The following is a 26,174-nucleotide window of genomic DNA, read 5'->3' as shown; positions in this document are numbered from 1 at the left end:
TATTAATAGACATTCTAGAATAATGTGCATTGCAGGTACCTTTATATTCTTTCTTATTCTAATACCAGCTCTTCTTTGAATTTTCCCTTTGTTTTTGTATTAAAACTTTCCTGCAGTTTTTGTTTCACTTTGAAATGTATTGTGTTAAATATGCCATGACTGTTCAAGAAAGAAATTCTAAATATATCCTACCTTAGGTTTCTGGCTCTACCTTTCCTATCAAAAGTACTTTAGCACATAACGCTAATTAGCAATAATGAATGCAAATACTGTATAAACATGTCAGTTAAGACAGCTATCATTTTTGAGGCACAGTCCTTTGGAAAGCCATTCACTCTTCAGAAAACTATTTGGGGAATTAGCAATACTCCTTTTGCATAAACAATGAATTGAGATGAGAACAGAAAGAGAAAGAAGTGATAATATTATAAACTATATGCTTTGGAAGAGAAAAAAATCTGAAATGAGGTATATGTATATGAAATGTCAGACTCTCAAATCTACTGTATACATATACAATCAATGTGTATATAATATTATAAACACCTTTAGAATATACTACCATAAATATAATAAAATATGCTATTATACATTAACCAGAATTACTTTAGAATTTATAAATGAAAGTATTACATGCCATTTCTTATTCTACTTCTCAGCTATTTTCTCCCTCCCATTCCAAGAGCCATTAAAAAGATGATGCTTTGTTGACTCTCATTTTTCAAATCAAAGTCATCGTCATCCACTGGTTTAGGTCAAGTTAAAGTCATGTCAGACATCTGGTACATTTTCCAAAAATTCCCAAGTGATTTTTCCTGCGACCCCATTCTAATTATCCCTACAACAGCAATATGATTTTGTGAAGGTCATTCTTTATGCATTTCCTTTTCCTTATTTGCTGGAGATTAATATTTTTGTAGTGATAAATCTAGGTTTAATAGAAATACAATGCCCTTAGCCTTGGGGGCATAAAAAATGTTAGATAATATGGAGCTAAAGCTAGGAGATGTAATAACATAAACAGGGCAATTGACTTATGGGAAGCTAGTAAGAACCTGCAAAAAACATACAGTGGTGATGAAGACTTGTGTTATCAGACAATAATGGATGATAGTGGACATCCCAATGCTTCAATAAACTGTTAAACTATGGTTTTGTGTATAGAAAGTTCTAGACTATTTTCTCCCCAAAAGGAAGGTTTTTCTAAAGAACCTCAGCTCTCATGAGTTGAGTTTTTTGCTAATGGAAGTTTAGATTAATCCTCAGGCTAAGCAAAAGCTTATTTTACAATATTACTAATGGAGATTAAAAGAGTTGTGTATCTTGCAACTCTTTCTCCACCAATTTGCACAACTGAGCTAGTTTTTTTTTTTTTTCCTTGGTTTTTGGTTTTTTGGTTTTTGGGTCACACTCGACAGTGCTCAGGAATTACTCCTGGCTCTATGATCAGAAATCGCTCCTGGCAGGCCCCGGGGACCACATAGGATGCCGGGATTCGAACTACCATCCTTCTGCATGCAAGGCAAACACCTTACCTCCACGCTATCTCTCTGGCCAGGTATATTATTCTTAATGTCTTTCAGAAACAAGATTTGTGCACCTGTTGATCAAGGACTCACCTCTAGGATTGATGTTTGCACTTGAAGGATCTGCTCATGGCCTTTGAGCTGCCGGATACAGATTTTGCAGGACAGCTGGGTGGTGGTGGGCGTGTAGCGTTCTAGGGAGAAGGCACAATGAAGGGGCTGCCGGTTACTGCACCAGACGCGGGAGAAAGGGACTTCCTGCAGGAAAGATAAAGAGAAAAGAAGGGTCTGATATGCTGAGCCCAGCTAAGATGAGTGTAGAACAGGAAGATTAAATAGCAGTAATGATGATGCTGATGACAGCATAGCTAATTGCCTAAGAGACTTTGGTGGATATGTTGTTAAAATGCTCCAGCATATGCCAAGCAACACAAAATAAATTCATGTTAATTTTAATTGACAATTAATATTTGAATTTCATAACCACACCACAATAGCTGAGATTTCGCTGAGTAACATAACCAATTAGAAAGAACAATATCAAATATTCATTTTCTTGTTTCCTCTGGTGGGGGAAAATTTTTCCATTAGACAACTTCCATGGTTGATCTTCCACCCTTCTCTAGATAGGATGAAATCTCATTTAAATAAAAATTATGTGACTAGCCAGGACTTACCCACATGCCATAAACTTATGCAAAATTGTCTTGGTTCAATAAAATCTTGCTAATCAACCAAGGTTAAAAACTCATACCTGCTACAAAGGCATACCTATGCATACACATTTGTGAAAGACACACAGTCTGGGCTTTCCTCAAAGCAGTCTAGTTCATCAACTCATTTATTTAATTCTGTCATTTCACATTATGTGTATGGTGATCACTAAAGAGCAAACACATTCCTAGATAAACCATAAGAAAAAAAGTGCAATTAATTTGTTTCTTACTCTGACGAGATTAAAGAATGAGTAGCAAAAGCAATTTTTATTAAATGAGGGGGGGGGTTATAAGAGCTATAATATCAACCCTTTTCTTTGATACCAGTCAAATGTTGCCACAAACTAGACTGAATTCAGGCACATAATTTTACAATAATGTGAAGTTGAGGGTATTCACTGATAATTTTTAATTTTTTTTGGGGGGGGGGACACCCAGCAGCGCTCAGGTGTTACTCCTAGCTCTGCACTTAGAAATTGCTCCTGGCAGGCTCGGGGGATTATATAGAATGCTGAGGATCAAACTCAGCCTATCCTGGGTTGGCCACAGCAAGGCAAATACTCTATCACTGTGCTATCACTCTGGACCCTTCACTGATAATTTTTTCATTTACTAAAAACTCTTTCCTTCCTACTCAAATTCTGTTGAAATTCTGTTGAAATCCAGGCCAGGAGAGTTCTATATCTACTAATCTTTAATTTAATTTTTCTCTTTTCTTTTGGAATTATTTTATCAATAGACCCTTTTATGCATTGCCCTCAATATAATTATTATTAGTACTAACCCTGAAAGATACATGAAGTCTGGTATCCTGTTATCTGGATTATAACGGGTAATGACAGAAATGTCAGTAGACTAAAGATCAGGATAGAGATTTATTCTACTCACTTTGAGGAACTATGAGTTACCTAAATATTTCCTGTATTCCAAGCTATGCACTTGTTCTTTATGATTTTCCTCCGAAAGAGTCTAACACAACCTCTTTGGGTTACTTGCTGAGGAAACTACCAAGGAAGTATTTAATTGCTGTACAATTGGAGGAGAGGAGAGGAACTGAGTGAGAGTATGAGCGAACATAATCAAACTTCCTCTTCAACCATACATCTCTCTGCAAAACATATAAGGATTCTATGGTTTTGACAGCTTTCTTGTATATGTTTAATTCAGATACAAAGGAAAGGCTTTTGTCTCACAGAAGACAAAGACTTCTCTTTGGGAAAGTCTGTTTGTGTGGCATTCAGAGCCATCTCATTGGCTGTATTCCTGTTCAGGATATAGGCTGTTAGGACTCGGAAACTATCTTGTCTTCTCAGTTCTATCCCATTTGGGCAGGGGCCTAAAGTCTGAAGATTACACTTGCGGACTTCTTGCCAGTAGAATTCACATTCCTGTTTTTTTTTCATGAGAGGCACAGGTCTTGGAAGTCAGAAGAAGAGCAAAGGTCATCACTGCTCCACAAACCAGAGAGCAGGTCCAAAAACTTCTTAAAGATGTTAGAAATAAGCTATGCAAGAGCTAGTGGAGTTTACTCACACCACAGATGCAATGATGCTGTGCTTTCTGTATATGTTCATTTTCTTATATCCTTACAGATTCCCTTTAACTTGGGGTCTCCTATGCTTCCCAAAGGTTTTGTCAGCTCATAAATCTCTTGATTAATTATCTTCTTGGCTGAGATAATTTAATAAGTTTCTGTATACTTGGCGCCCCTCAAGAAAAAACTCCAGTAAAAAGGTTATTTCTGAGCAGGATAAGGTGCTTCAGACAAGGTGCTTTAGGAGTCCACAAGAAATTCTTTTTGGTAGAAGCACTAAGAAACCAAAGTTCTGGTCATTAACTAAACACTGGATTGGAACACAACTTGATTATAGCATCAAATGCAAGACTTTACTGAACCATTCATTAAAACCTGGTCCCTACTTATTTCTTTGCAGTTTTACTTATTGATGCCCTCTCCCTCTGTCCTGGTTGGAGATACTGTAACACAGGGCACTTCTAATTCATGCAGGCTTCCAAACAACTTTAAGAAATTATTTTCTCCAAAACACTAAAAAGTTTTCATTTGTACCAAATTCTCTACCAATGGGACCAAAGCATGGCACAACATGCAAGGCATTTGCCTTGCACATGGCTGACCCTTGTTCAATCCCTGACATACATATTTTCCCTTGAGCCACCAGGACGGATTCTTGGAGTAAAGTTAGGAGTAAGTATGAGTACCACAGGGTGTGGCCCCAAAACAAAATTCGAGCAAGTTGCTTTGTATGTGGCCAACCCAAGTTCGATCCCTGGCATCCTATATGGTTCCCTGAGCCCGGCAGGAGAGATTTCTGAACACAAAGCCACCAGAGCCCTAGCCCCACTGGGTGTGGCCCAAAAAACAAAAACAAAAAAAGGTTCTCAACAAAATACTTTAAGTATCTTGTTGAATCCAACTATGTGTTTTTTCTGCACCTTCCTTTATTATGTAAACAACAGATAATCCTGATTTTTTACCTCAACATCCAGCACCTCACTGCTTACAGCACTCCTCCAGGTCCTTTCTTCTTAGAGGCAAAATCACCATCTCTGTAGTTTTCAAATAGCAACTTCTCTCATATGTATTTCATTATCATCAATCATTGGCATTAGACCCTGGGTCATTACAAATAATTTGGCCTTTACTTTGGGAGACAGGCCTGCCTTTTATCATCATCTCTTGTTCAAGGTCTTTCTTCTCTAATTTTCTTATCTCCAGTAATGTTCCCCTTATTTCACTTCATTATAAAAAAAACCATAATAACATACTCATCAACCTTTTTGCCTCCTGTCTCTACCACACAGAGCTAATGAGGGAACTGGGACTTGACTAGAGAGAGAAACAGAAAGTAGTTGATTGGCACACTTCAGGGAATAGTGTTACGGTCTCTCTTTTACCAATCATGAGTGGGGACACCTAGGAACTCTGCTTTCATTAGTGATTCCTTTGCATGGGGGACCAGATGACTCCCTGATGACTGCTTTGTTGATCACAGTTGCCTGCCAAGACCTTCTGTCACCAACTGGCACATCCGAACTCTCTCCATTCTCCTTTTAATAGTCTGTGAATGAATTCTTTTCTCCAGCTAATACTTTTATGGAATCTTATCCTCTTCAATGAAAGTAATTCTAACTTCAGAATTTGTGGTCTATATATGATTTACTATAAGGTGTAAACAAAGATTGTTCTATATATGAAGTTTCAGTCATTAAAGTAAGCTCTAAATGTCTAGCATTTAGTGTCATTAAAAAACAGAATTCAAGGTGACAGGTGAATTCAAGGTGATTTTAAAACAAACCCACATATTTTAGTAGCAAATTTGAATCATTAGGAAGACTTACCTTCTTAAAAAATACTTTTGACTATTTATTGGAAAGTGTCCTCTTTAACATCACATGCTAAATTTCTTTCTTTCTTTTTTATGAAAATACTGGAAGAGAGGTTAGAGACCAATATCCACTGCAAAGGTCTTTCCTTGCAGAAAGATAGAATAATCACCATACACAAATTTCTCTTTCCTTTTAATATGTCAATGCATCTAATCAAGAAATTCTTTTATATTTGATTTTAAGACAGTTTCAAAAGAATTTTTTATTCTTGACTTGAGTAGCATCTGTCAGTAGTGCTCAACAAAACAGGATTATAACCACTGTGATTAGTATGTTCTCATGCAGCTATATTTGCTTTCATTTTTTTCTTCAAGCCCAATACACACACACAAACCAAGATGTTCACTGAATTATGTGGAAAGTACTATAGGAGGACAAAGTGTAGCAAAGCTTTGGGTGTTTAAAGCATTATGGAAATGTTTTCATTTTGATTTCCAGTATAATTAGGTTACTAGCAGATGGAAAGAATGGAAATCATATCCTAGCAGGAGACAGACACTGAGTTCTCCAAGATACAATGTGTGCTGAAAAGACAGCTGCTTTTATCAAAGGGAGGTGACAGTCCTCTAATTTTATGTTTTGTTGAATTTTTAAAAAATAAATACTTTATTGTTTGTTGTTTATTATAGTTTCTCTACCCCACCATCAGCAAAAAATAAAAAAAACCATGCTTAAGTGTCTTTTATGTTTCTATAATCTATTGAGAGCTGAGTTATTTACCTCCTAGAGTAAGTAGTTCTATGGAGGGTGCAAATCTGTGGAAGGTGCAGTAACATTCCCCTAAATGCAATTCACTCTTAAAGTTTGGGAAGAAAGTGGAAATATGTTTTTATTTGGGCTTATGACTCCTTTTTCTCTGGATTAACCAATACCAATATGTTTTTATTTGTGTTTATGACTTCTTTTTCTCTATATTAACCAATACTTTTGCGTCCATATTTCTTTTAGGGGGGGGCACACCCATTTGATGCTCAGGAGTTACTCCTAGCTATGCATTCAGAAATTGCTCCTGACTTTTGGGGACCATATGGGACGACAGGAGATCAAACAGCAGTCTGGCTTAGGCTAGCACTTGCAAGGCAGATGCCTTACCTAGAGCCACGACTCTGGCCCCTGTGTCCATATTTCTTTTCTTTTTTTGTTTTGTTTATTTTTTGTTTTTGTTTTTTTGCCCACACCCATTTGATGCTCAGAGGTTACTCCTGGCTAAGCACTCAGAAATTGCTTGGGGGTACCATATGGGACATCAGGGGATTGAACAGCAGTCCGGCTTAGGCTAGAGCTTACAAGACAGGCACCTTACCTTTAGTGCCACCTCGCCAGCCCCTGTGTCCATATTTCTAAAAACTCATGCTCTTAGTTTCTGCTCATCTGTCCTTCATTTTTACTTCATAAATAAATGAAAGTTACAACAAGGCATTCCATGAATTGTCGTTGTCTAAAACTCAAACCAACAGAATTTAAAAGCTAGTTGGTAGTCCTATACATTGATGTTCATTATATAGCTCTGGATTCAAACCTACACTCAAGTCATTCTTCTATTTTTTTTTGTGTGGTTTGTAGATAAGACAAATTCATTCACACCATTCTAGCAATGTTTATTGAACAGTTCGTAGAACTAAACCTGGCTCTATGCATCTGGTTCTTCTTTCCAGGTATGTTTCTTCCTGGGATATGGTACCTTCCTATAATAAAAGATTTCTTGGGAGAGGAAGCTTTGGGTACTAATTGGTATATTTTGATTCCTAAATTGCTGATTTGAAATTAGGGAAAGAGAGAGAGGAACCAGAAGAATAGTATAATAGAGATCTGCTGTATACAGAGATGGTTTACTAGGAAGGATAAACCTATAAATGATGTGAGCAATGTTAAGGGATCTTATTATTTGTTGTTGTCGATCCCATGATAGCTCATTGTTAGTTTCTAACCAGTAAGCCCTAATGAAATATCCAATCTCTGTAGGTCATACCAATTTTGTAGTATACATGTTTTTTACATGATGGTCAAGTAGACTGAACACAAACTCTTCCTTACTCAGAGTAAACAGCATCACAATTAAAACAATTGCAATATATAGTTGTACAAGTTAGATGATTTCAATGATAATAGGAGACAACTATTGATTATAGGTGAGGTGTAAAGAAAGGAGCGCTGTGTGGGCTGTGTCTTCTGAGGTCACAGGCACTTAGCTTCCCAAATATCCACCACTCCCTTTGTAGTCTTGGAATTATTGTTTAAGTGCTGTAGCAAGATAATAATTCTTTCATCTGATTTTTCATTTCCAAATATTAAACCTAATAGTTACTTTGAACTGAGTCACTTCCATTAGATCCAGTGAAATGAGACTCTGGTAACCTATAAAGATAAATATGGAGAAATTTTCATGACTATCCTATCAGGACTTATTTTAATAACACCATGAAGCTCAATTTGGACTAGAGACTTGGTATTGTTTATGGAGAAGCAGAGACACCTATATCTAGCATATCATAAACATAACAAGTTATGCATAGCTAAGATACTGTGCTATATATGAAAAAACATGAGCTTGGTGCTCTAAGAGGTGTTCTTATTGCTTTGAATATATAAAACTATATCTAGAGGAATAATTCCCAAAGTGATAAGATACCTGGAAGAGAACTAGGAAAACAGAACCTTTTCAAATGAGAAATTCTGAATTTTAGAAGTAGAAAAGGCTATTGTTTTAACTTAAAAAAAAACAAAACTCTCCTGGTGCAACAATGGTTTTTCTCTTTGAGTTTTGGCTTGCTCCCTTCTGACAAGCAGTACAACCTTGTCCAGAATGAATGCTGAAAAAATGGAAAGGTTAAAGTAGCTCACAGAGCTCTGCAAGTTATGCTAATGTATAGAACAAAGACCTGAAAGTCTCCTGTGACTCCAGTCAATTGGTGTTCACCAAAAGGTTTTCTACAGCTAAGCAAAAGTCTTGTTGCTTAAAGCACTGATGACCTGGAATCCCTATGGGTCTCCCTGCATAGCCAGTAGTAATTCCTGAGGGCAGAGCCAGGAGAAAGCCCCTGAAGCAATGATGGATGTAACCAGTAAACAAACAAACAACAACAAAAAAACAAAGAAAAATAAAACACAAATAACTTCTAGGTAAGTGTGGTGCACTGGTGGTTCACTTATGGTAACAATTACTTATTTAGAAGGACTGTAAAAAGCATAATTTTCATTTCTGCAGCATTCTGTGGCAAGATCAAAAGTTGATACATACTGATATTTTCATGCTAAGAATTATTGAGAATCTAAAGAAAAATCAAAGGAGACTCTCAAAGTCATACTGCTATGTATAAAACAAAATTTCCTAGAAGAGAAACTATAGAGTTCTCTCCTCTTCCCCCTCTTCTTCCCTCTTCTTTCTTTTCTCTTTTCTTTCTCTTTTTTCTGTATCTGTCTGCCTATCTCTGTCTCATCCTCCTCTTTCTTCTAAAGCATATAAAAATGATGGTTTCTATAAACTAGGAAGATAATTTTTAGAGAATGCTGACATCAGACTTCCAGGCCTTTAAATTGTGAAGAATAAATGTCTGTTGCTTATGCCCTGAAATTCCCTACTAAAAAGAAATGTGGACAGAGATATGTGTCCATTATTAGAAGGACTCTCGGAGTCATAATTATCATTTCTTGTCCTCTTAGTTTATTCTTTTTCTCATCATGCCTACCTCACTTGGCAACAAGAAATTCATATACTTACTACATTTTTCTATAACCATAACATCATCCTTTTCAGATACTTCATGGCATCCAGTATATTCATTGAAGAACCTGATTAATGTAATGACTCATAATGAATACATTTTAGTAAAAAACTAACCCACCCACCCACCAACCAACCAAAATTGCTCAAAGTTGCTGAATGGTCTTCAACTTATTTGGAGTAACAGTTCAAACAGGCGAAAGGAGAAATGTCACATTAACTGACATGCTAGCACTTTTCTGCACCTGTTTGAAACTTGTGAATTTATGACAGTGCTTCATTCTCTGTGTGTGGTCCAAAATGTTACAGTTTGTGACAGCCATGATATTGAATTTTTACTTTTAAAAGGAGGAAAATTATGATTCACTTCACCAGGATTTTTGAAATATTAACTGGTTAAAACAATAAAAATAAAATTGTTAAAACCCATTGGTCAGTACCTGGCATGCGGTGAACGGTTTGATTCTCCAGAGGAATGGAGGGATATCAAGGACAGAGATCTGTAGACTAAAGGTATTCCCTTTAAAATGCAGCAACTTTGGTTCTTCCAGCAGCTGTCCACCTTGATGCCTTTCATCTGAAACCACTTCCTATAGGAGCCAAAAAAAAAAAAAAAAGGCAGAATAAAATATCCAACTTAGACATTTTCTTTACCATTTAACCCTTTCTTTAAATATAGTGCACTCACTACCATGTGAATCCTAGAAATAGAGTATAATAGACACAACAATTCTTTCAAACCTATTGCAAGGTTTTGAGTAAAGGCTAAAAACTGCTGAATAATGAATATTTGTTCAGGAAAAAGAATATTGTTCTTTAAATTTGTATTGCTTAAACTTTTTAATATACTACTCCTTTTTTTGTCACCATACTCGGTGACACTCAGGAATTACTCCTGGCTATGAGCTCAGAAATCGCTCCTGGCTTTGGAGACCATCTGGGATGCCAGGGATCAAATCAAGTTCTGCCCTAGATAGACAGCATGCTGCTGTGCTATCATTCTGGCCCCTCCTTTTTTCAAAACTAAATGACCACCCCAACTTTGGACCCAAGTCAATTTTTTTTTCTTTTTTTTCACATTTTTTTAAATTTTTTTATTTTTAATTATGAAAACAATGATGCAAAGAGGACAAGATAAAGTTACAGTGAAAGAACAATCGCCCATAAACAGAGTTCTCAGAAGAAATCCCCTTACTGACGCCTAAATATTGAACTTACAGTCAAAAAAACATTAAGAAAAATAAGGCAGAACCCATGTACAATTACTTTGTCCACAGTCCGCAGATTGTAGGACATTATAACATTTCTTAGCAGTACACAAAGCAACCTAAAGCCATGAGATTTATGTGACTCCTTAACTTTGAAGGCATAGTATTTTTATATATTCCTGTACATATATATTAGTTTAAGTTAACATCAAAAGTTTAAGAGGTTTTTTTTTTTTAAGGATTAGTCAAAAGGACACAGTAAAAATGGTGTTAGAGTGGCAAATATTGTTTGCATAGGCCCACCAAAATATGGGGGTCATAGAAAGGAATAGCCTTGGTCTAAATACAAGGAGACCACTACCCCTGAAGTTTCCTGGCATAAGATCAACTCTAGGCTCCAGGCAAACTAGTTTATTCAATCCAAATCATTGTCTGTAGTGCCAATACAGTTTTATTTTTCACGCAGTCCTATTGTAGGCATTAGGTTTCTGTATTAAAGATCCTGGAATCTGCACATCCTACATTGAAGTCAGGCTGGTGTGGAGTATCCTCTAGTTTCACCTCACAATTAAGGGGCAATACAGCAAGCCCTGTCCAGTAAGCAGGTCATTGTTGTTGTTAAGTCTTCTCAGTGTTAAGGGAAGTCTCTTTTGAGTAGATCAATATCAGAGCAGCTGTAGGGTCTTACCTGGTAGAAGAATGCCTCCAGGTGATGTTATATACAACCTTGGATGTTTTGTAGATGTCTTCTCTAGATCAGGGGTGAATGGAGAATGCCCATTCTTCTGAGGCCTGTGCCAGGTCTTTATGTCAATGTTCAGGGTGTAAGGTCTCATTGCACTACAAGATTTGTGTGTTCCCATCTCTATTAGATAAGAACTTATTGGTATGTATAGTATTTTCCCATTTTAGTGTGCCTAAGCAAACAAGAAATAAAGCCACGTGGCGCTATCAGAGTATATGGGGGGGCGTAAGAACATTTCCAACAATACTTATGGGATTCTTTCACACCAAATTCCATATTGTGCAGTTCACAAAGAGAAGATTTAAAAAATGGGGGGGGGGGATCGTCACTGTATAAGAAAATATTCAGCAAAAGTTATAGCTGTCAAAGGAAACACCCATAAATTGTTGAAAAGACATAAGTGTCCTTTTTATGCCTTTTGGAATAGTTGGGTGGGTGTTAACTCCAGGGCACCACTTTGGTCTGTGACTTAGGACTCTACAGTACTTAAGTTAGAGAGGATAAATGAGGAGTAATGATGATAGGGGTTAAGGAAGTTAAAGAGAAATATGATCTTTTGTAGGGGTATGCAAAAGGGCAGAGTACAAAATGGACATTTTGCATACATAAACATAATTCAATGATAGTGAGTACTATTAATGTTTCTTGTGTAGGCAAGGGCTACTGCCCCATGCGATTTTGAAAATATAGACTGGAAAGAGATTACCAGTGACTTCAAGAAGCTGGGAGGCCAGAAGTTCAGAGCCCCACCCAGACCCTCCCTAAGGAGCTGAATGGATAATGGGGGAAAGCCTAGGGTATCTTCAAGCTCCACCAAGGGGCCCAACTCACTGGCTTGCCCAGGCTTGTGGCCCGGGGAAGCCCTGGAGATCTGGAGCAAGGCGGTAGAGGGGTGCTGGGGTTACCCAAGTCCTGCACCCCCCCCCAGGCCTGGTTAAGATGGCCTCTGGCATGGCGAGGGCCTACCGAACCCCATACTGCTAGACTCCTGGCTCCCAGGAAGGAGAGAGATCCTTCAAAAAGCTGGGAGGCCAGAAGTTCAGAGCCCCACCCAGACCCTCCCTAAGGAGCTGAATGGATAATGGGGGAAAGCCTAGGGTACCTTCAAGCTCCACCAAGGGGCCCAACTCACCCCCAAGTAAATTTTCCAGCATAGTATGGATTTTATTCTGATAATCAAGGGATGTATTTGAACTTAACCTGGTACTTCCAACTTCATAAAACAGACAGGTGTATCTTTCCTGGTTTTTAGCACACTTGTTCATCAAAGACAAAGGGACTATTCAATATTTACTGGGGCACAAAGCAAATGGTATAGCATGCATGTAACATGTTTGTTATTACTATATTTACATATAGTAATATATATATACTATGTTTGATATTACTATATATCCATTAAAATTTTAAATTAATAGTCAAGAAAAGTTTTATTAAACTTAAGTTAGTTTTAGTTAAAGAAAAAAGCTAAATTCATAAGTTTATGCCTTACACTGAGAAATTTTATAAATAATTTATACACAATTCACAAACTTTTCACTGATTAAAACCTTTAGTTTATTTTGAATTTGCAGTTTAGAATCATTTTGGAGAGATTTATAGTATCAGAGAAATAATTTAAACTGTTAAACTACTGTAGGGATGAGGCTAATGGAGATAATAAGTATCCCAAAACCTATCTTCTAAAATCCCCATTAATTGACATAATTTTCTTCCAAGTTAAGATAAATAAAAACCCTAGAATCCCTTAATCATGTTTTATAATCTTTCCCAATTCTATAAAAGATTCTAAGAAAGCAAATAGCTTTATAAATACAGTGAATCATATTTCAATGATCAGTGAATGAAAGCAACTGAGATATTGCTATTTCATTTCTGATACATATAAATACATATATCACATATGTATGTAGTATAAAATTAATAAAACATTTCTCACTAAGAAGCAGCTGTTCAGCTTTTATCCTTCATGTACACATAAACTGCTCCTTGATTGCAGAGTTATTTCTCACCCTAAGATTAAATAATTCAATTTCAATGTTCTCTTTTTTAACTAGATTTGGGCTTATTAGTGGGACAAATGTTTCTAGAGTACTCCCAATGCTGAAGTTTCAATGATGTTAAAAAAGTTTCCTCGCTGTGTTGTTCAATATGTTGTCCATTAGCCAGAGTAAGGATTAAACGTTTAAAATATGGTTAGAGTGTCCTCAAAATAAAAATTTAATGTCTTGAATTAAAATTTCACCTTTGACTAGCAACTACTGTTACTGAACAGTGACAATGTAATGCAGTGCCCGCTTATTTATGATGTTGTAGATCAGGAGTTCAGAAAAAATAACATAGTTTAAAGTGTCTATTAATGGTTTCAAATACAGAAGAAAAGAGTCAGGGCAGAGAGAAAAAAGAAATGAGCTCCAAATGGTGACCATAGGTCTTCTATAAATAATAGTCAACTGTTCTTCCCTTGGAGTTATTTCATTTGGTGTTATTTGTGTGCTGAACTCTAGATATGGAGAAATGATACACTTTCCATCAATAAGGAGATGATTATGACAATACATGTTTACTAATATACATTATTATGTTATAATGTATATGAGTCACAATATATGTATGCTGATGAGATTAGGACAAGGCAGAGTATGTTTAACCCCAGGTGGAAAAAGACACCAGCAAAGAGGCCTGGGGAATTTGACTGAATAATATTTGAGCTGAGTATTAAATAAATATAAGACTCAGCCAAATTTAAGGAAGAAAAGTGCTTTTCAAAAAATAAAAGAGGGTATGCACTTAGGCATGGAAGCCAGAGAGAATGTGATAGTGGGTGAGGCTGAAAGTGAGTGTTGGAAGGTGACAATAGTTTGGGACAGACACCAAATCATGCAATTTTGTTTGTCATGCAAAGGACATTGAATTTAATTTAAAGAGAGTGTTGTATAGATTTTAAAGTTTATAAGAATTTTTGGAAGGTCACATAAACTAGAGTAGTTAAGCTTGTCAACCAAAAATTGGTAAGGAAGCACAGTATTGTATTCACATTTCCATGTGGTCCTGTGCAAGATAATTATTATGAGGCTGAGGCTGTTTCAGTTTTTACTTGGGTTTATTCCTAGCACAGAAAAATAATTAGCATGACAATATAATAACTTGCCTTTGCAATTCTAGTGCAAAGTTAGAAATAGGTTAAAAAAAGACGTATACTTATAAATACCATATTCAAGCCAACATATAACAAGTGTTGACCCTTTAAAATATTTTTAATTATCACCTTATAAATGGGCCCATTTTCTTTAAATCAAAACTGCCTGAATGTGCAAAGAATTAAAATACAGTCAGGAGCTAAAAAGCCTTGTTCAAGAGCATGTATTCGAGTACAGCCTAGGTTATTATAGTATTTAGAAATTGAATAGAGGGCCAGAAAGATAGCATGGAGGTAAGGCATTTGACTTCCATGCAGAAGGTTGGTGATTCGAATCCCAGAATCTCATATGGGCCTGCCTGAGCAGGCTAGGAGCGATTTCTGAGCATAAAGCCAGGAGTAACTCCTGAGCGCTGCCGGGTGTGACCCAAAAACCAAAAAAAAAAAAAAAAAAAAATAGAAATTGCATTCAAAGGTAAATTTTAATTCACCAAATACTTTATCGATTAAAAATTAACATCCTCCAAGAAAGTTATTTTCTTAAAGCTATATGATTAATGACAGAGTTGAGCCTTAAACAGGACAATTGGATCATGACCAGTATGTGTAATATTTACTATATTTCCTTCCTTTTCCCTCCTTTCTGGTCTTTGTTGGTTATGATAGTGGCATACACAATGGTGCACAGAGATTATTCCTGGATCTGTGCTCAGGGATCATGTTTGTTGGTACCCAATATACCATTTGTGATGCCTGCTTTTGAAAAAGAGTCAGATTTATGCAAGATAAATATCTTGACCCATGTAGTATCTCTTCTGTCCAAAGCTAGTTCATCTTTTAAAAGTCATGTGAAGGTCAAAATACTATCAATTCTGATTTAGAAATAGTTTTCCGATGGTACAATGAATTCATGAAGATGTTATAAACCAGCGTTTACTGCCAAGCAATGTGTGTATGTCTAAAACTCTAAAATAAAGAATTAGAAGGAAAAATATTAGGAATTTTGAAAGTAGAAATCTATATATGTAAGACCCTAAAATAAGGAATAAAAATATTAGAAATTTTTAAAGTAGAAATTTACTAATTATTAGCGCAAAGAAAAATGTTCTCTCTAAAAATGATTTAAAATTTTTGATTTAGGGCTTCGAAGTTAAATGCAATCATGATTTAGTTATGCTCTTTTTTAGCTTTTAATCTCTAGCTATTGAACTAACTACATACAACTAATAATGTACTGTAATCTTGCACAAATTATTAAGTAATTATAGCTATTCTGTAACAAAACCAATTAATTTTTTAAATGAAGGACTATTTTGTAAAGGCACAATTTGATTTAGAGTTAAATAAATGTTTAAGTAAAAGAATTTGTATTTAACAAATTCTATTTTTTTAGTTTTTGTTTTTGTTTTTGTATTTTGGGGGAGGGTTTGGGTCACACTCAGAAGCACTCAGGAGTTATTCCTGACTCTGTTCTCAGAAGATGCTCATGGCAGGCTTGGGGGACCATCTGGGATGCTGGAATTTGAAACCAGGTCAGTCCTGTGTTGGCCACATACAAGACAAAAATGCCTTACTGCTGTGCTATCACTCTGGCCCCACAAATTCTTTATGATGTCCCTAACCTATTGTATTTCTCTAAAGGCTAAGTCTGGATATCTACATTTCAAAATAAAATAGCCCCCCTGTTCCAATGATTCTGATGCCCAGCCAGTTTTGGAAATGAAAAATAAGAATGAATGTACTGAGTCCCTTCCATGGATATATCATCTTGACAAGGAAGTGAAACGAATGTGATATTTCCTTTCTACTTCCTCTATGTTAAGAGGCTTCTGTTCCATTTCTGCTTCTATTGTTAAATTGAAATCTGCATTAATTAAACTAAAAAACAGGATCTGGCTGCTTTCTTGTATATAAAATGTACCTAAAGAATCTGACTGGTGTTTTTCCTGGTCTCCAAACTTCATCATTTCACATTGGGGGTTACTAGTCATCCAGTTCTAGGAGCTGTGGCCAGGAGAAACTTGTGCTTTGTGCCTCACTGAGCTCTTTATGTTGATTTAATGAGACAGCAGCAATATTCAGGTGTACTTCAGGGATACTAAAACAGGCAGTCTGAATTTACATATTTATGAGACAAAACTGTTTGAACTTAAGCACACACACACACACACACACACACACACACATACACCCATGCACACACATTGAAATTATGTTGCTGTGGTGGTTTCCTTTAAATACTTTACATGAACAATATTTCCCTAGGTTGCATTATTGATAAACACAAGAACTACATCTGGAAGAAATCCTTTGAAATTAGATTCTAAATCCACATTAATGCCAAGTAAGTAATGGGTACCGAGAGGTACTGAATTTGAGTGCTGAGAGTCACGAAGAAAAAAAAAATGTGTTGTTTTTGTTTTCTAAGATAGGACAAGTGGTTTGTTTAGCCCTCTCTGTGTATGTGTGTTTGTGTGTTGTGCATATGTAATGTGTGCAAACAATCACCAAAATCTAGGTCTGGAAATGCTACTGCTTTGAAAATATATCATTGCTCTTCAGTCTTCAGTTTGAATTCATCATAGATTCAGCTGTAATTATTATGGAAAAACAAGAGCAGGAAGGACAGGGAGCCATTTGTTCTTTCTTACCCTCTTCACACTTTGAGGCAGAGGATATTTTTTTATTACAAAACGAAAGAAAAACAAAACATTCTACACTGATTGAACTTTCTATCAAGATGATTCGTGGTATAGTTATAAGCTTTTCCAAAAGCTGAAGCTACATTAAATTGTCTTACTCAGATGTCTGAGATATTTCTTTCACAAAAAGAAACTGAGATTCTAATCAGATGCCCCATAGCAGACACAAGCATAGTAATCCTGCAAGTAGTGAAAGGGGAAAGAGAGCAAAACAGAAATTTGTTGAACTATAGAACCCTCTACAGAGAAAAAAAATTGATAGGGACAGTCTATTTTCAGATCCTGGCTTGATTCTAAGAGGGAAATTGGGACTGGAGAGACCAGGAGATAGATAGTACAGTGGTGAGGATACAGGAAAAGAGGTATCAGACCTGGGATAATTCTCTGATGCTACATGGTCCCCTTCACCAGTGAAAATCTAAAGGCCTCAAACACCAAGGGGTATGGTCATCGAGGCTCTCTGAGTGTGACTCGAGTATTCCCAGTGCTGCAAGCACCACTGGTTACGTTGACTGAGAATTGTTATAAGTTGCCCATGGGCCTTCTAAACACTCTTTAGGAGTTTTCCCTACCTCCCTAATCCCTCCACCAAAAAGTTGAGCCTGGAAACTGACCTTCCACAATAATGGGAGGGCTATTTGGAGCATAAGTTTCACAATGAAATATAAATAAAGGAAAACAGGCAACTGTGCCCTTTAACCAGGAATATTACTTGGTTAAGTGCACAACCAAGTAAGGCCCATATTTGTTAAAATATCTTTGATATATGAGAGATGCACTATAGTAAACATCATTCTGTCATAGCCTGGCTTTTATCTATTTCCATATCACAACCAAGATTTCATCTTAGTGATAGCTTAGGTAAATTCAAATTTACTGCAGAAACAAAGCAATTTCTTCAGAAATGCTTTCTGAAGAATTACTTATTAATTTTTAAAAATTGAATCAATATGAGATACAGAGCTAAGAAGTTGTTGATGGTTGAATTTTGGTCATACAATGTTTCAACACCTATCCTTCACCAAAGTTTATTTCTCACCACCAATTTCTGCAGTTTCCTTCTTGTTCCTATGTCCCCCACCCCCACATCTATGGCAGACACTTCTCTCTCTCCTTTCCTTTCTCTTTTCCTTTTTTTATCCTTTTAAGCACTGTGGATTGCAATGCTAATAAAGTTTTTTCATGCAAATCACTTTATTTCTTTTAGCACCTGTTTATTTTCCAGAAATTATTATTTTCAATATTATTATCATACTGGTCCCATCTCCATCCTAACTGATTTTACCCTGCTCGTTTCTTGTTTCTATTGTCTTTGGGTACTATTTTCATACTGTTTGATTTATTTATTTTTATATATTTTAGGTACATGGTGACATTAAACCAGGGGCATTCCCACCACAATGTTTCCTCCTTCCACCCCATTCCCAGTATTCATCTCATATCCTCCTCCTTTGCACCAGGGCTTCTGGCATAAGTGGCCCCCTCTTGTTGTAGCTTGTTGTAGATTGGGTATTGATTCTGTTGTCGTTGGCTTTGGATTTGGTGTTTAAGTCTGATTATTTTTTATTTCTACTCAATGTTCATACAACTGTTTGGTCTTGGTACCCTCCATTATTTCTCCCTCAATTTGTGAGTCAGAACAAGATGATTCAAGTTATGTGGTTCTGTTAGAAGGAGAGAAAAAGAAGTGGGGCGGTGTCAAAAATAAAACAAGCAAAAGACAGGAGGAGTCCTTCTAGAGGCTATAAATATCAATTTAAGAGAAGGGAAAAAGAAAAACATAATATAAAAAACAAAGCAAACAAAAAACCCTAAAAGCACCACAGCAATAAAGACAACAACCAAATAATAACCACAGTCCCCAAATAAAACCAAAACAAAGCCCCAAAACACCAAACAATAACAATAACAAAAAATACACTTTTTTATATCCACAGTTGAGTATGATCTTAATTTGAAATTAAGGTTCAGGAAGTATTATAGAAAATATGACACTGTTGGGGCTGGTGAAGGTGGCGCTAGAGGTAAGGTGTCTGCCTTGCAAGCACTAGCCAAGGAAGGACCGCGACCGTGGTTCAATCCCCCCGCGTCCCATATAGTTCCCCCAAGCCAGGGGCAATTTCTGAGCATCAAATTTGTGTGGCTGAAAAACAAAAAACAAAAAAAAAAAAAAAGAAGAAGAAAAAATAAAATAAGACACTGCTAATAAAATATTTCCAGCTTTTACAACATAGGTTTTGGAGCTAATATTAATGTTTGAAATCTTTCAGAGGCTCAAAAAAATAAACTGTTGCTAAGGCTTTCTTAAAGTGGAATAGTTTTAATGGGCTAGTAACTAATTTTTCTTTTTAATTAAATAACACATTAAATTCTATTAAAAACAACTAAAATCTGAAGGAAATTTAAGTGATCTTGTGCACATGTCCTGAACACACTTGCTTGGAAAGGAAAACAATCCAGAAAGTAAAATCTTTACAGAAAAACAAATAAAACAAACAAACAAACAAACAAAACAACACCAACTAGGGATTAAATACATAGAAAAGATGCAAGCTATATTTTAATATTTTTATTGGTCAGAAAACCCACTCAATTAAGACTGTTCATCTCTCAGAAACCATTGGCAAAATTGTGACTTTTGCTGCTCAAGACAGCTATCACATACATCCTGTCAATTGCAATTAACACCAAACCCATCTTTAAAAATCAGACTTATTTGATATAATAGGAGTGAAATAACATCATTAGAGATAAATAGATTATGACACATGGGTCAAAGAAAGTTCTATTGGAAAACATTTCTTTAAGGTAGAAGAGTTTTGTGAAATATCTTTGAGATAAAACTATTTGTATAATATTAAAAGAAGAATAACACTTTCACACTGACTGAGAAGAGCTTATTATCCACAGGAGTGGAGAGTAGTGTGAAAAGGGTTTAGAGCCTCATTTCCAAAACTTATAATGCATTTCATATTTATTTATTAACAGTTGAGCTGTAGTAGAATCTGGTAGCAATCAACAGGAATGAAAATAGATAATCTGAAAGTTATTTAGATTAAACTCTTGGGATCCTCAAAGAAAGTTCTGAATTGGTTAGCAGGGCTGATGTTCTTGTTGACTGTGATGAAAGAAGCCTTAGTCCACACTGGGCAGCGGTGTTTTATCCACATAGCTAGGGCATCAGAAATCATTCATGGTCCTCCTGTTTTTTTCCAACTAATTTGGGTTTTGATGCTTTAAAAGTTTTTATTTTAATCAAGAAATTTATTCTAAATTTATTCTGATTTTATTTATTTATTTATTTATTTTGGCCATATCCAGTGATGCTCAGGTGTTACTCCTGGCTATGCATTCAGAAATTGCTCCTGGCTTGTGGGACCATATGGGACATCAGGGGATCGAACTGTGGTCCGTCCTCGGCTAGCATGGACAAGCCTTACCCTTTGCACCATCGGTATGGCCCATCTAATTTATTTTTTATTTAAATGACAGACATTTATTAAAATATATAACAGCAAATTTTACACAGTGATATTTAAGGTACACAGTGACAATAAATGAGGGCCTTTCCACGAGCAGAGTTGTTCTCCCCTCATCCCTGTTCCCGAGCATATATCCCTTATCTCTCTCCTTCATCCCCCAGAATGCTAGTATAACTAAAAGCATATATGTTAACACAAATGTAAACCTTTTATTTTTTTTTTTTTTTGCAGTTCCAGATATTTTTATTAGTGGTTTCTTAAAGGTTTGGATTCAAAGGAGCACTGTAAAAACAATGTTAGTGTGGCAATTATCGTTTGCATGGGCCCACCAAATATGGGGGTCATGGAAAGGAAAAACTTTGGCCTAAGTACAAGGAGACCCTACACTGAAGTTTCCTGACATAAGACCATTTCTAGGCTCCAGGCAAATAGTTTGTTCAATCCCAGTCATTGTCTGTAGTGCCATACAGTTATATTTTTCACAGTCTCTGTTATTGATCTCACGTTTCTGTATTGAAGGTCCTGGAATTTGTATATCCTACATTGAAGTCAGGATGGTGCGGAGCGGTGTCTAATTTCAACTCACAATTAACGGGCAATGCAGAAAGCCCTGTGCAGTATGCAGGTCGTTGCTGTTGTTTAAATCTTCTCAGTGTTAAAGGAAGACTATTTTGAGTAAATTGATGTCAGAGCAGCAGTAGGGTCTTCCTGGTATAGGATTGTTTCCAGGTGATGTCATAAACAATGTTGGATGTTTCATGGATGGCTTCCCTGGTTCAGGGGTTGACTGGAAAATACCCAAAACCTCTAAAGCCTGTACCAGGTCATCATGTCAATGTTCAGGGTTTGTAAGGTTCCATTGCACCACAAGATTTGTGTGTTCCCATCTCTATTAGATAAGAACTTATTTGTATGTATAGTATTTTCCACTTTAATGTGCCCATGCAAAAAAGGAATAATGCCATCTGGCGTTATCAGTGCATACGGGGGCCGCAAGAACAAGTCCAACAATCCTCGTGTCCTGGTTCAAACATAAGCATTAAACTGAGGGACTCTTTCACCAAAATTCCTTATTGAACAGTTCACAGCGAGATTGGTGCCTATGGGGATGCTAGAACAAGTCGAACAATCCAATTGACTTGGTTCTTGTATAAACGTTAAATGGAGGGACACTTCTACAAACTTCCTTATTTAACAAATAACAAAGGGAAGGAAAGATAGAGAGGGACTCTTTCACCAAAATACCTTATTGAACAGTTCACAAAGAGGAGAAAAGATAAAAAGTGGGGAAAATAAACAATCTAACTTAAGACAGTGAATCAATTGTCACCGTTCATGGGAACTAATCAGAAACCTAGTATGGTAGCAACCACAGTTACACAATGAAAGAAGGAAGAGGCCAACAGGCCGCTGAGAGTAAACAAGTAGGAAAAGAGTATTGGCCTCTTCCCAGCCTGAGAGTCCATTCTCTCATTTTTATTTTGAAAATATATGGTACCCCCACCCAAACTGGTCTCTTCCCAAACTGAGAGTCAATCCTCCAATTTTAATTTTAAATATATATGGTACGCACGGGGGCACTAGCCCCCGCGAGGTTTTTTAAATGGAGACCAATGAGAAGGAAAAAAAAAATATCAGTGAATGTCACGATATAATGTCCCAACATGCACCAGTGCTGCATTGGCCCACCATCCACCCCTTGTGTCCCCCCCCTTAGCGTGGGGAGAGAAAGGGGGAAAGCCTGAGGACCACGATAGAGTCCATCTGGGCCGGCAACCAAGGAAGGCCTGGAGTAGGGGGGGGGCGGAAATAGGGGAACGGCTGGAGGCCTGCCAAGCCTCCCAGCACCCCCCAAGCTAGAGAGAATGCCATCCGGCATGGGGTGTCCCCTAACCCCATACCTTGGAAGAGCTGGCCTCCAGGATCAAGGCACCGAAACCCAGCTATCTTCCCGGCCGCTCCCCAATTTATTTTAAATTAGTTCATACATATATAATTTCTGAAAGTTGCTTTTTATTTTTAAATCGTTGTAACTAACTTCCATGTCTTCTTACTCTTCCTTTATTTATTTATTTTGGTGCTAAGTTTGAGGTTAGAACCATATAATACAAGACCTATAATTTACCACCAAATTCCTGCTCAGGTCTTCATTCTTATTTTAAGGATTATTTTGGTATCCATAATAATTACCTGCTTTATCAATACAGAGTGAGAGAAACAGTACAGTGAATAAGTTGCTTGCACTGCATGCAGATGACTCAGGGTTTATCCCCAGCAATGCATATAGTGCCTTAAATCCCCCTAGTAACAACCCTGACTACAGATCAATGAGTTAGCCCTGAGCACAGGGAGGTGTGGTTCAAAAACTAAATCAACACACACACACACACACCCCAGAATCACATCCAACGTACCACATCACAATTTAATTATAATGTTTTCTTAGGCCATTATTAGTTATGACGGTTTCTCAGACCTTTCTTAATAGTGTTCAGTGTTACTCTGGGGCCTTACTGTCTGAGATTGGACCTAGGGCCTCACACATTGCTAGTCATTTACTCTACCATTTGTGCTATCTCTTTACCCATGACTTTTATCATTTTGAGTATTCTTAGTTGGATACATTATAAGATAACACTCTATTGGAATTTGATCGCCCGCCCCCAAATTAACTGAGTTGGAATAAAGACCACAGAGTAAAGTACCAATTTTATTCCATCATATAGTGATGCATACATCCCTCATCTTATTAATGTTGGGGTTAACCTCAATACCTTGATAGGCAGTGTTGCTCATATTTGTCCACTGTAATGCTATATTTTTTTGTTTTTTTCAATATCTTTATTTAAGCACCATATTGCAAACATATTTATGGTTTGGTTTTAGTTATAAAAAAGAACACCCCACTTTACCAGTGCCACATGTTAAGTTATGTTATGTTATGTTATGTTATGTTATGTTATGTTATGTTATGTTATGTTATGTTATGTTACTTTTTAAACCTCTGTCCCAATCCTTTTGTGAATGGCCAAATGCTATTTATGTCCTTCACAAAGACCTGTATTACTGAGGATATATTCAGGGAAGATTTAGGAACATACTTTGGCACTATGTCACCTTTACTGGCTTATGTTCCGGATGCAGGTCATCATATCTTTGCTATTGGTAAACATGAGTTTTTACAGTTCAGTGTCTTCAAAGCTAGTTACTGAGGAAATGCTTTGCCTAATGGACTTAATGATCCAGGACTGGAATAGCAGAGATTTTGAATGAGGTGTGTCAGGAGAGCTATGCTATTTATATATGGGCAGAGCTTACACAGGCATTTCTGCATTATCCTTGCTGCTATTAATAAACATGTACTCTTCATGAGATTCTAATTTAAAATGCATCTTACATGATTAAAAGTACCCAAAATGGAAAAGAACCTTGAACTATGTCTGCCCTAATAATTAATATACTATGTGTCTAGGATATTGTATGACTGCCTGCTGATAGGTTATGATTTATAATTGTGCTTTCCTAACTACAACCTTCAGTTGAGTCAAGCACTTTTCTCACTCATTATAAGCAAACTTTGTGTGTTTTACCCATCAAGAAACTTCTTTATTTGGTTCAAGCTATTTTTTTCTTGACCTGGAGACAATTTTTCTTTTCCTTAATCACAAGCATTTTCTCATCCACGAATCATTCATGAAGATTTACAGTTAAGTTTTCAAAGTATATTCTCTAATTCCTCTACTGAATTTGAGGCTAATTCTTTTTTCCCCAGAATTCTGTTTATGGGTAAGCCAGTTTATTAGCATAGTACCTAGTGTTCTCACTAGGATATCTCGCTTCAAGTTAGGTATTTCTGTCAAGCTGGTGATTTCTGTCAAGCTAGTGGTGTAGGTTAACTTGCCAGGCTTTCTGCAATAAAATTCCTATTAATAGTGATCTTTAGAAAACCCTATACTTTTTCTGTGTGTGTTTTTTGTTGTTGTTTTTGTTTTTGGTGGTCACACATGGTGGCAGTCAGGGGTCACTCCTGGCTCTGCACTCAGAAATAGCTCCTGGAAAGCTTGGGGGGACCATATGGGATGTGTGCAAGGCAAATGCCCTATCACTGGCCTATGGCTCTGCCCCCAAATCCCATACTTTTTTTTTTAACGCCAAAAGAAAAATAATAGAGAAAGGCTGACCTGAAATGCACAAGGGGTATTGTCTACACAGTACACTCTCAAGTTGTAATCCAGGGAGTTACACGACATGCAGCCAAACACCGCCACCTTTAGTTGTTTCACGGCACAGTCTGTGATTGGTTCTCCAGTGAGTGCATATGTCCCAAAGCTGTCAAGAAGCACGTGACATGCAAAGGGGTCCAAAAGGCAGTAACAGGATGTAGATTCGTCCTCCACTGACATCACTTCCTGTTTGGAAAGGTGTGTTACATTTTCTCAACTCGGAAAGAATATGTGATTTAACATTCATTTTAAAAGGACATACATAAATACATTAATCTAGCCATAAATAGTCGCATTTTTTTCAGAGCATTCTTATTGTCTTAATTTTTTTAGTGCTAAGATTCCTTTTCTATCAAATTAACTACTTATATCAGGAATTACAAAAATGTTTATAGTTAGTATGATAGAAATCTACTTGATAGATTAAAACAGACATCACTTTGGAAGTTATTCTGCTTCTGGTTTAGTTATTCAATGATGAGATTTTTAAAAAATCTTGAACATGAATATCAATAAACAAACTTGTTTAACTTTTTTATTTTATTTCATTCCTTTTTTTATTTTTGGTCTTAGAGGTGCTCAGGGGTCACTCCTGACTCTGCACTCAGGAATAACTCCTGGCTTGGAGGAACCATATGGGATGCCAGAGACTGAACTTGGGTAGGCCATATGCAAGACAAGCACCCTACCAGCTATGCTATGCTCAGGTCCCACAAATCTATATATAATTTTTTTTAAAATTTAGTTGCAATGAAATTACAAAGTTATGAATGATTGGGTTTTAGGCATACAATTTCTCAACACCAATCCCTTAACCAATGTCCATTTCCTTCCACCAAGTTCTGCCTGATCCCTATTTGTCTCTATGGAAACTGATTTTTTTTATATGCAGATAAGTTTTAGCATTGTGGTTTTGAAGTACTGTGCTGATACAAAAATGCTGTATCACCTTCAGCACTACCTCTTCTTCCAGGGTGAACTTTCCTCTTCACCATAGTTGTTACCCCACTCCATCCTACTCCCAGCTCACTCAAGTGGCCTGTTTTCTACTGAATATCATTTCTATGATCTTTGTTTTCATTTTTCTATTGTCTTTTAGGATTCTTTATTTCACCATTATAAAAATTGTTAAATTCTTTAAAAGGGTTTATATCTAAAAACCTTTTTCTGACTGTCAAACAACACATATTTTATTAGATATTCATCTGTAAATGCCCCAAAATCATTCACAAGGGACCATTAAATAAATGGTTTGAATGCGATGCACTGAAATTGTATTGCAATTTTCCCTCCCTGATAAGAAT

General features: G+C 36.6%; 1 protein-coding gene across 1 annotated transcript in view; it reads right to left on the bottom strand.

Annotated features, from left to right (window-relative positions):
• The window catches only part of UNC5D (unc-5 netrin receptor D), a 639,701-nt gene that overhangs the window by 21,188 nt on the left and 592,339 nt on the right, over positions 1-26,174 (bottom strand). The window contains 3 exon segments of the mRNA XM_049771507.1: positions 1,620-1,784; positions 9,812-9,961; positions 24,829-25,056. Coding sequence (XP_049627464.1) covers positions 1,620-1,784; positions 9,812-9,961; positions 24,829-25,056 — 543 coding nt within the window.

This window comes from Suncus etruscus, chromosome 4 (genome assembly GCF_024139225.1).
Source record: "Suncus etruscus isolate mSunEtr1 chromosome 4, mSunEtr1.pri.cur, whole genome shotgun sequence".
NCBI classification, from domain to species: Eukaryota; Metazoa; Chordata; class Mammalia; order Eulipotyphla; family Soricidae; genus Suncus; species Suncus etruscus.
Note: the sequence above shows the minus strand (reverse complement) of the source record. Positions and strands in the feature narration are given on the sequence as shown.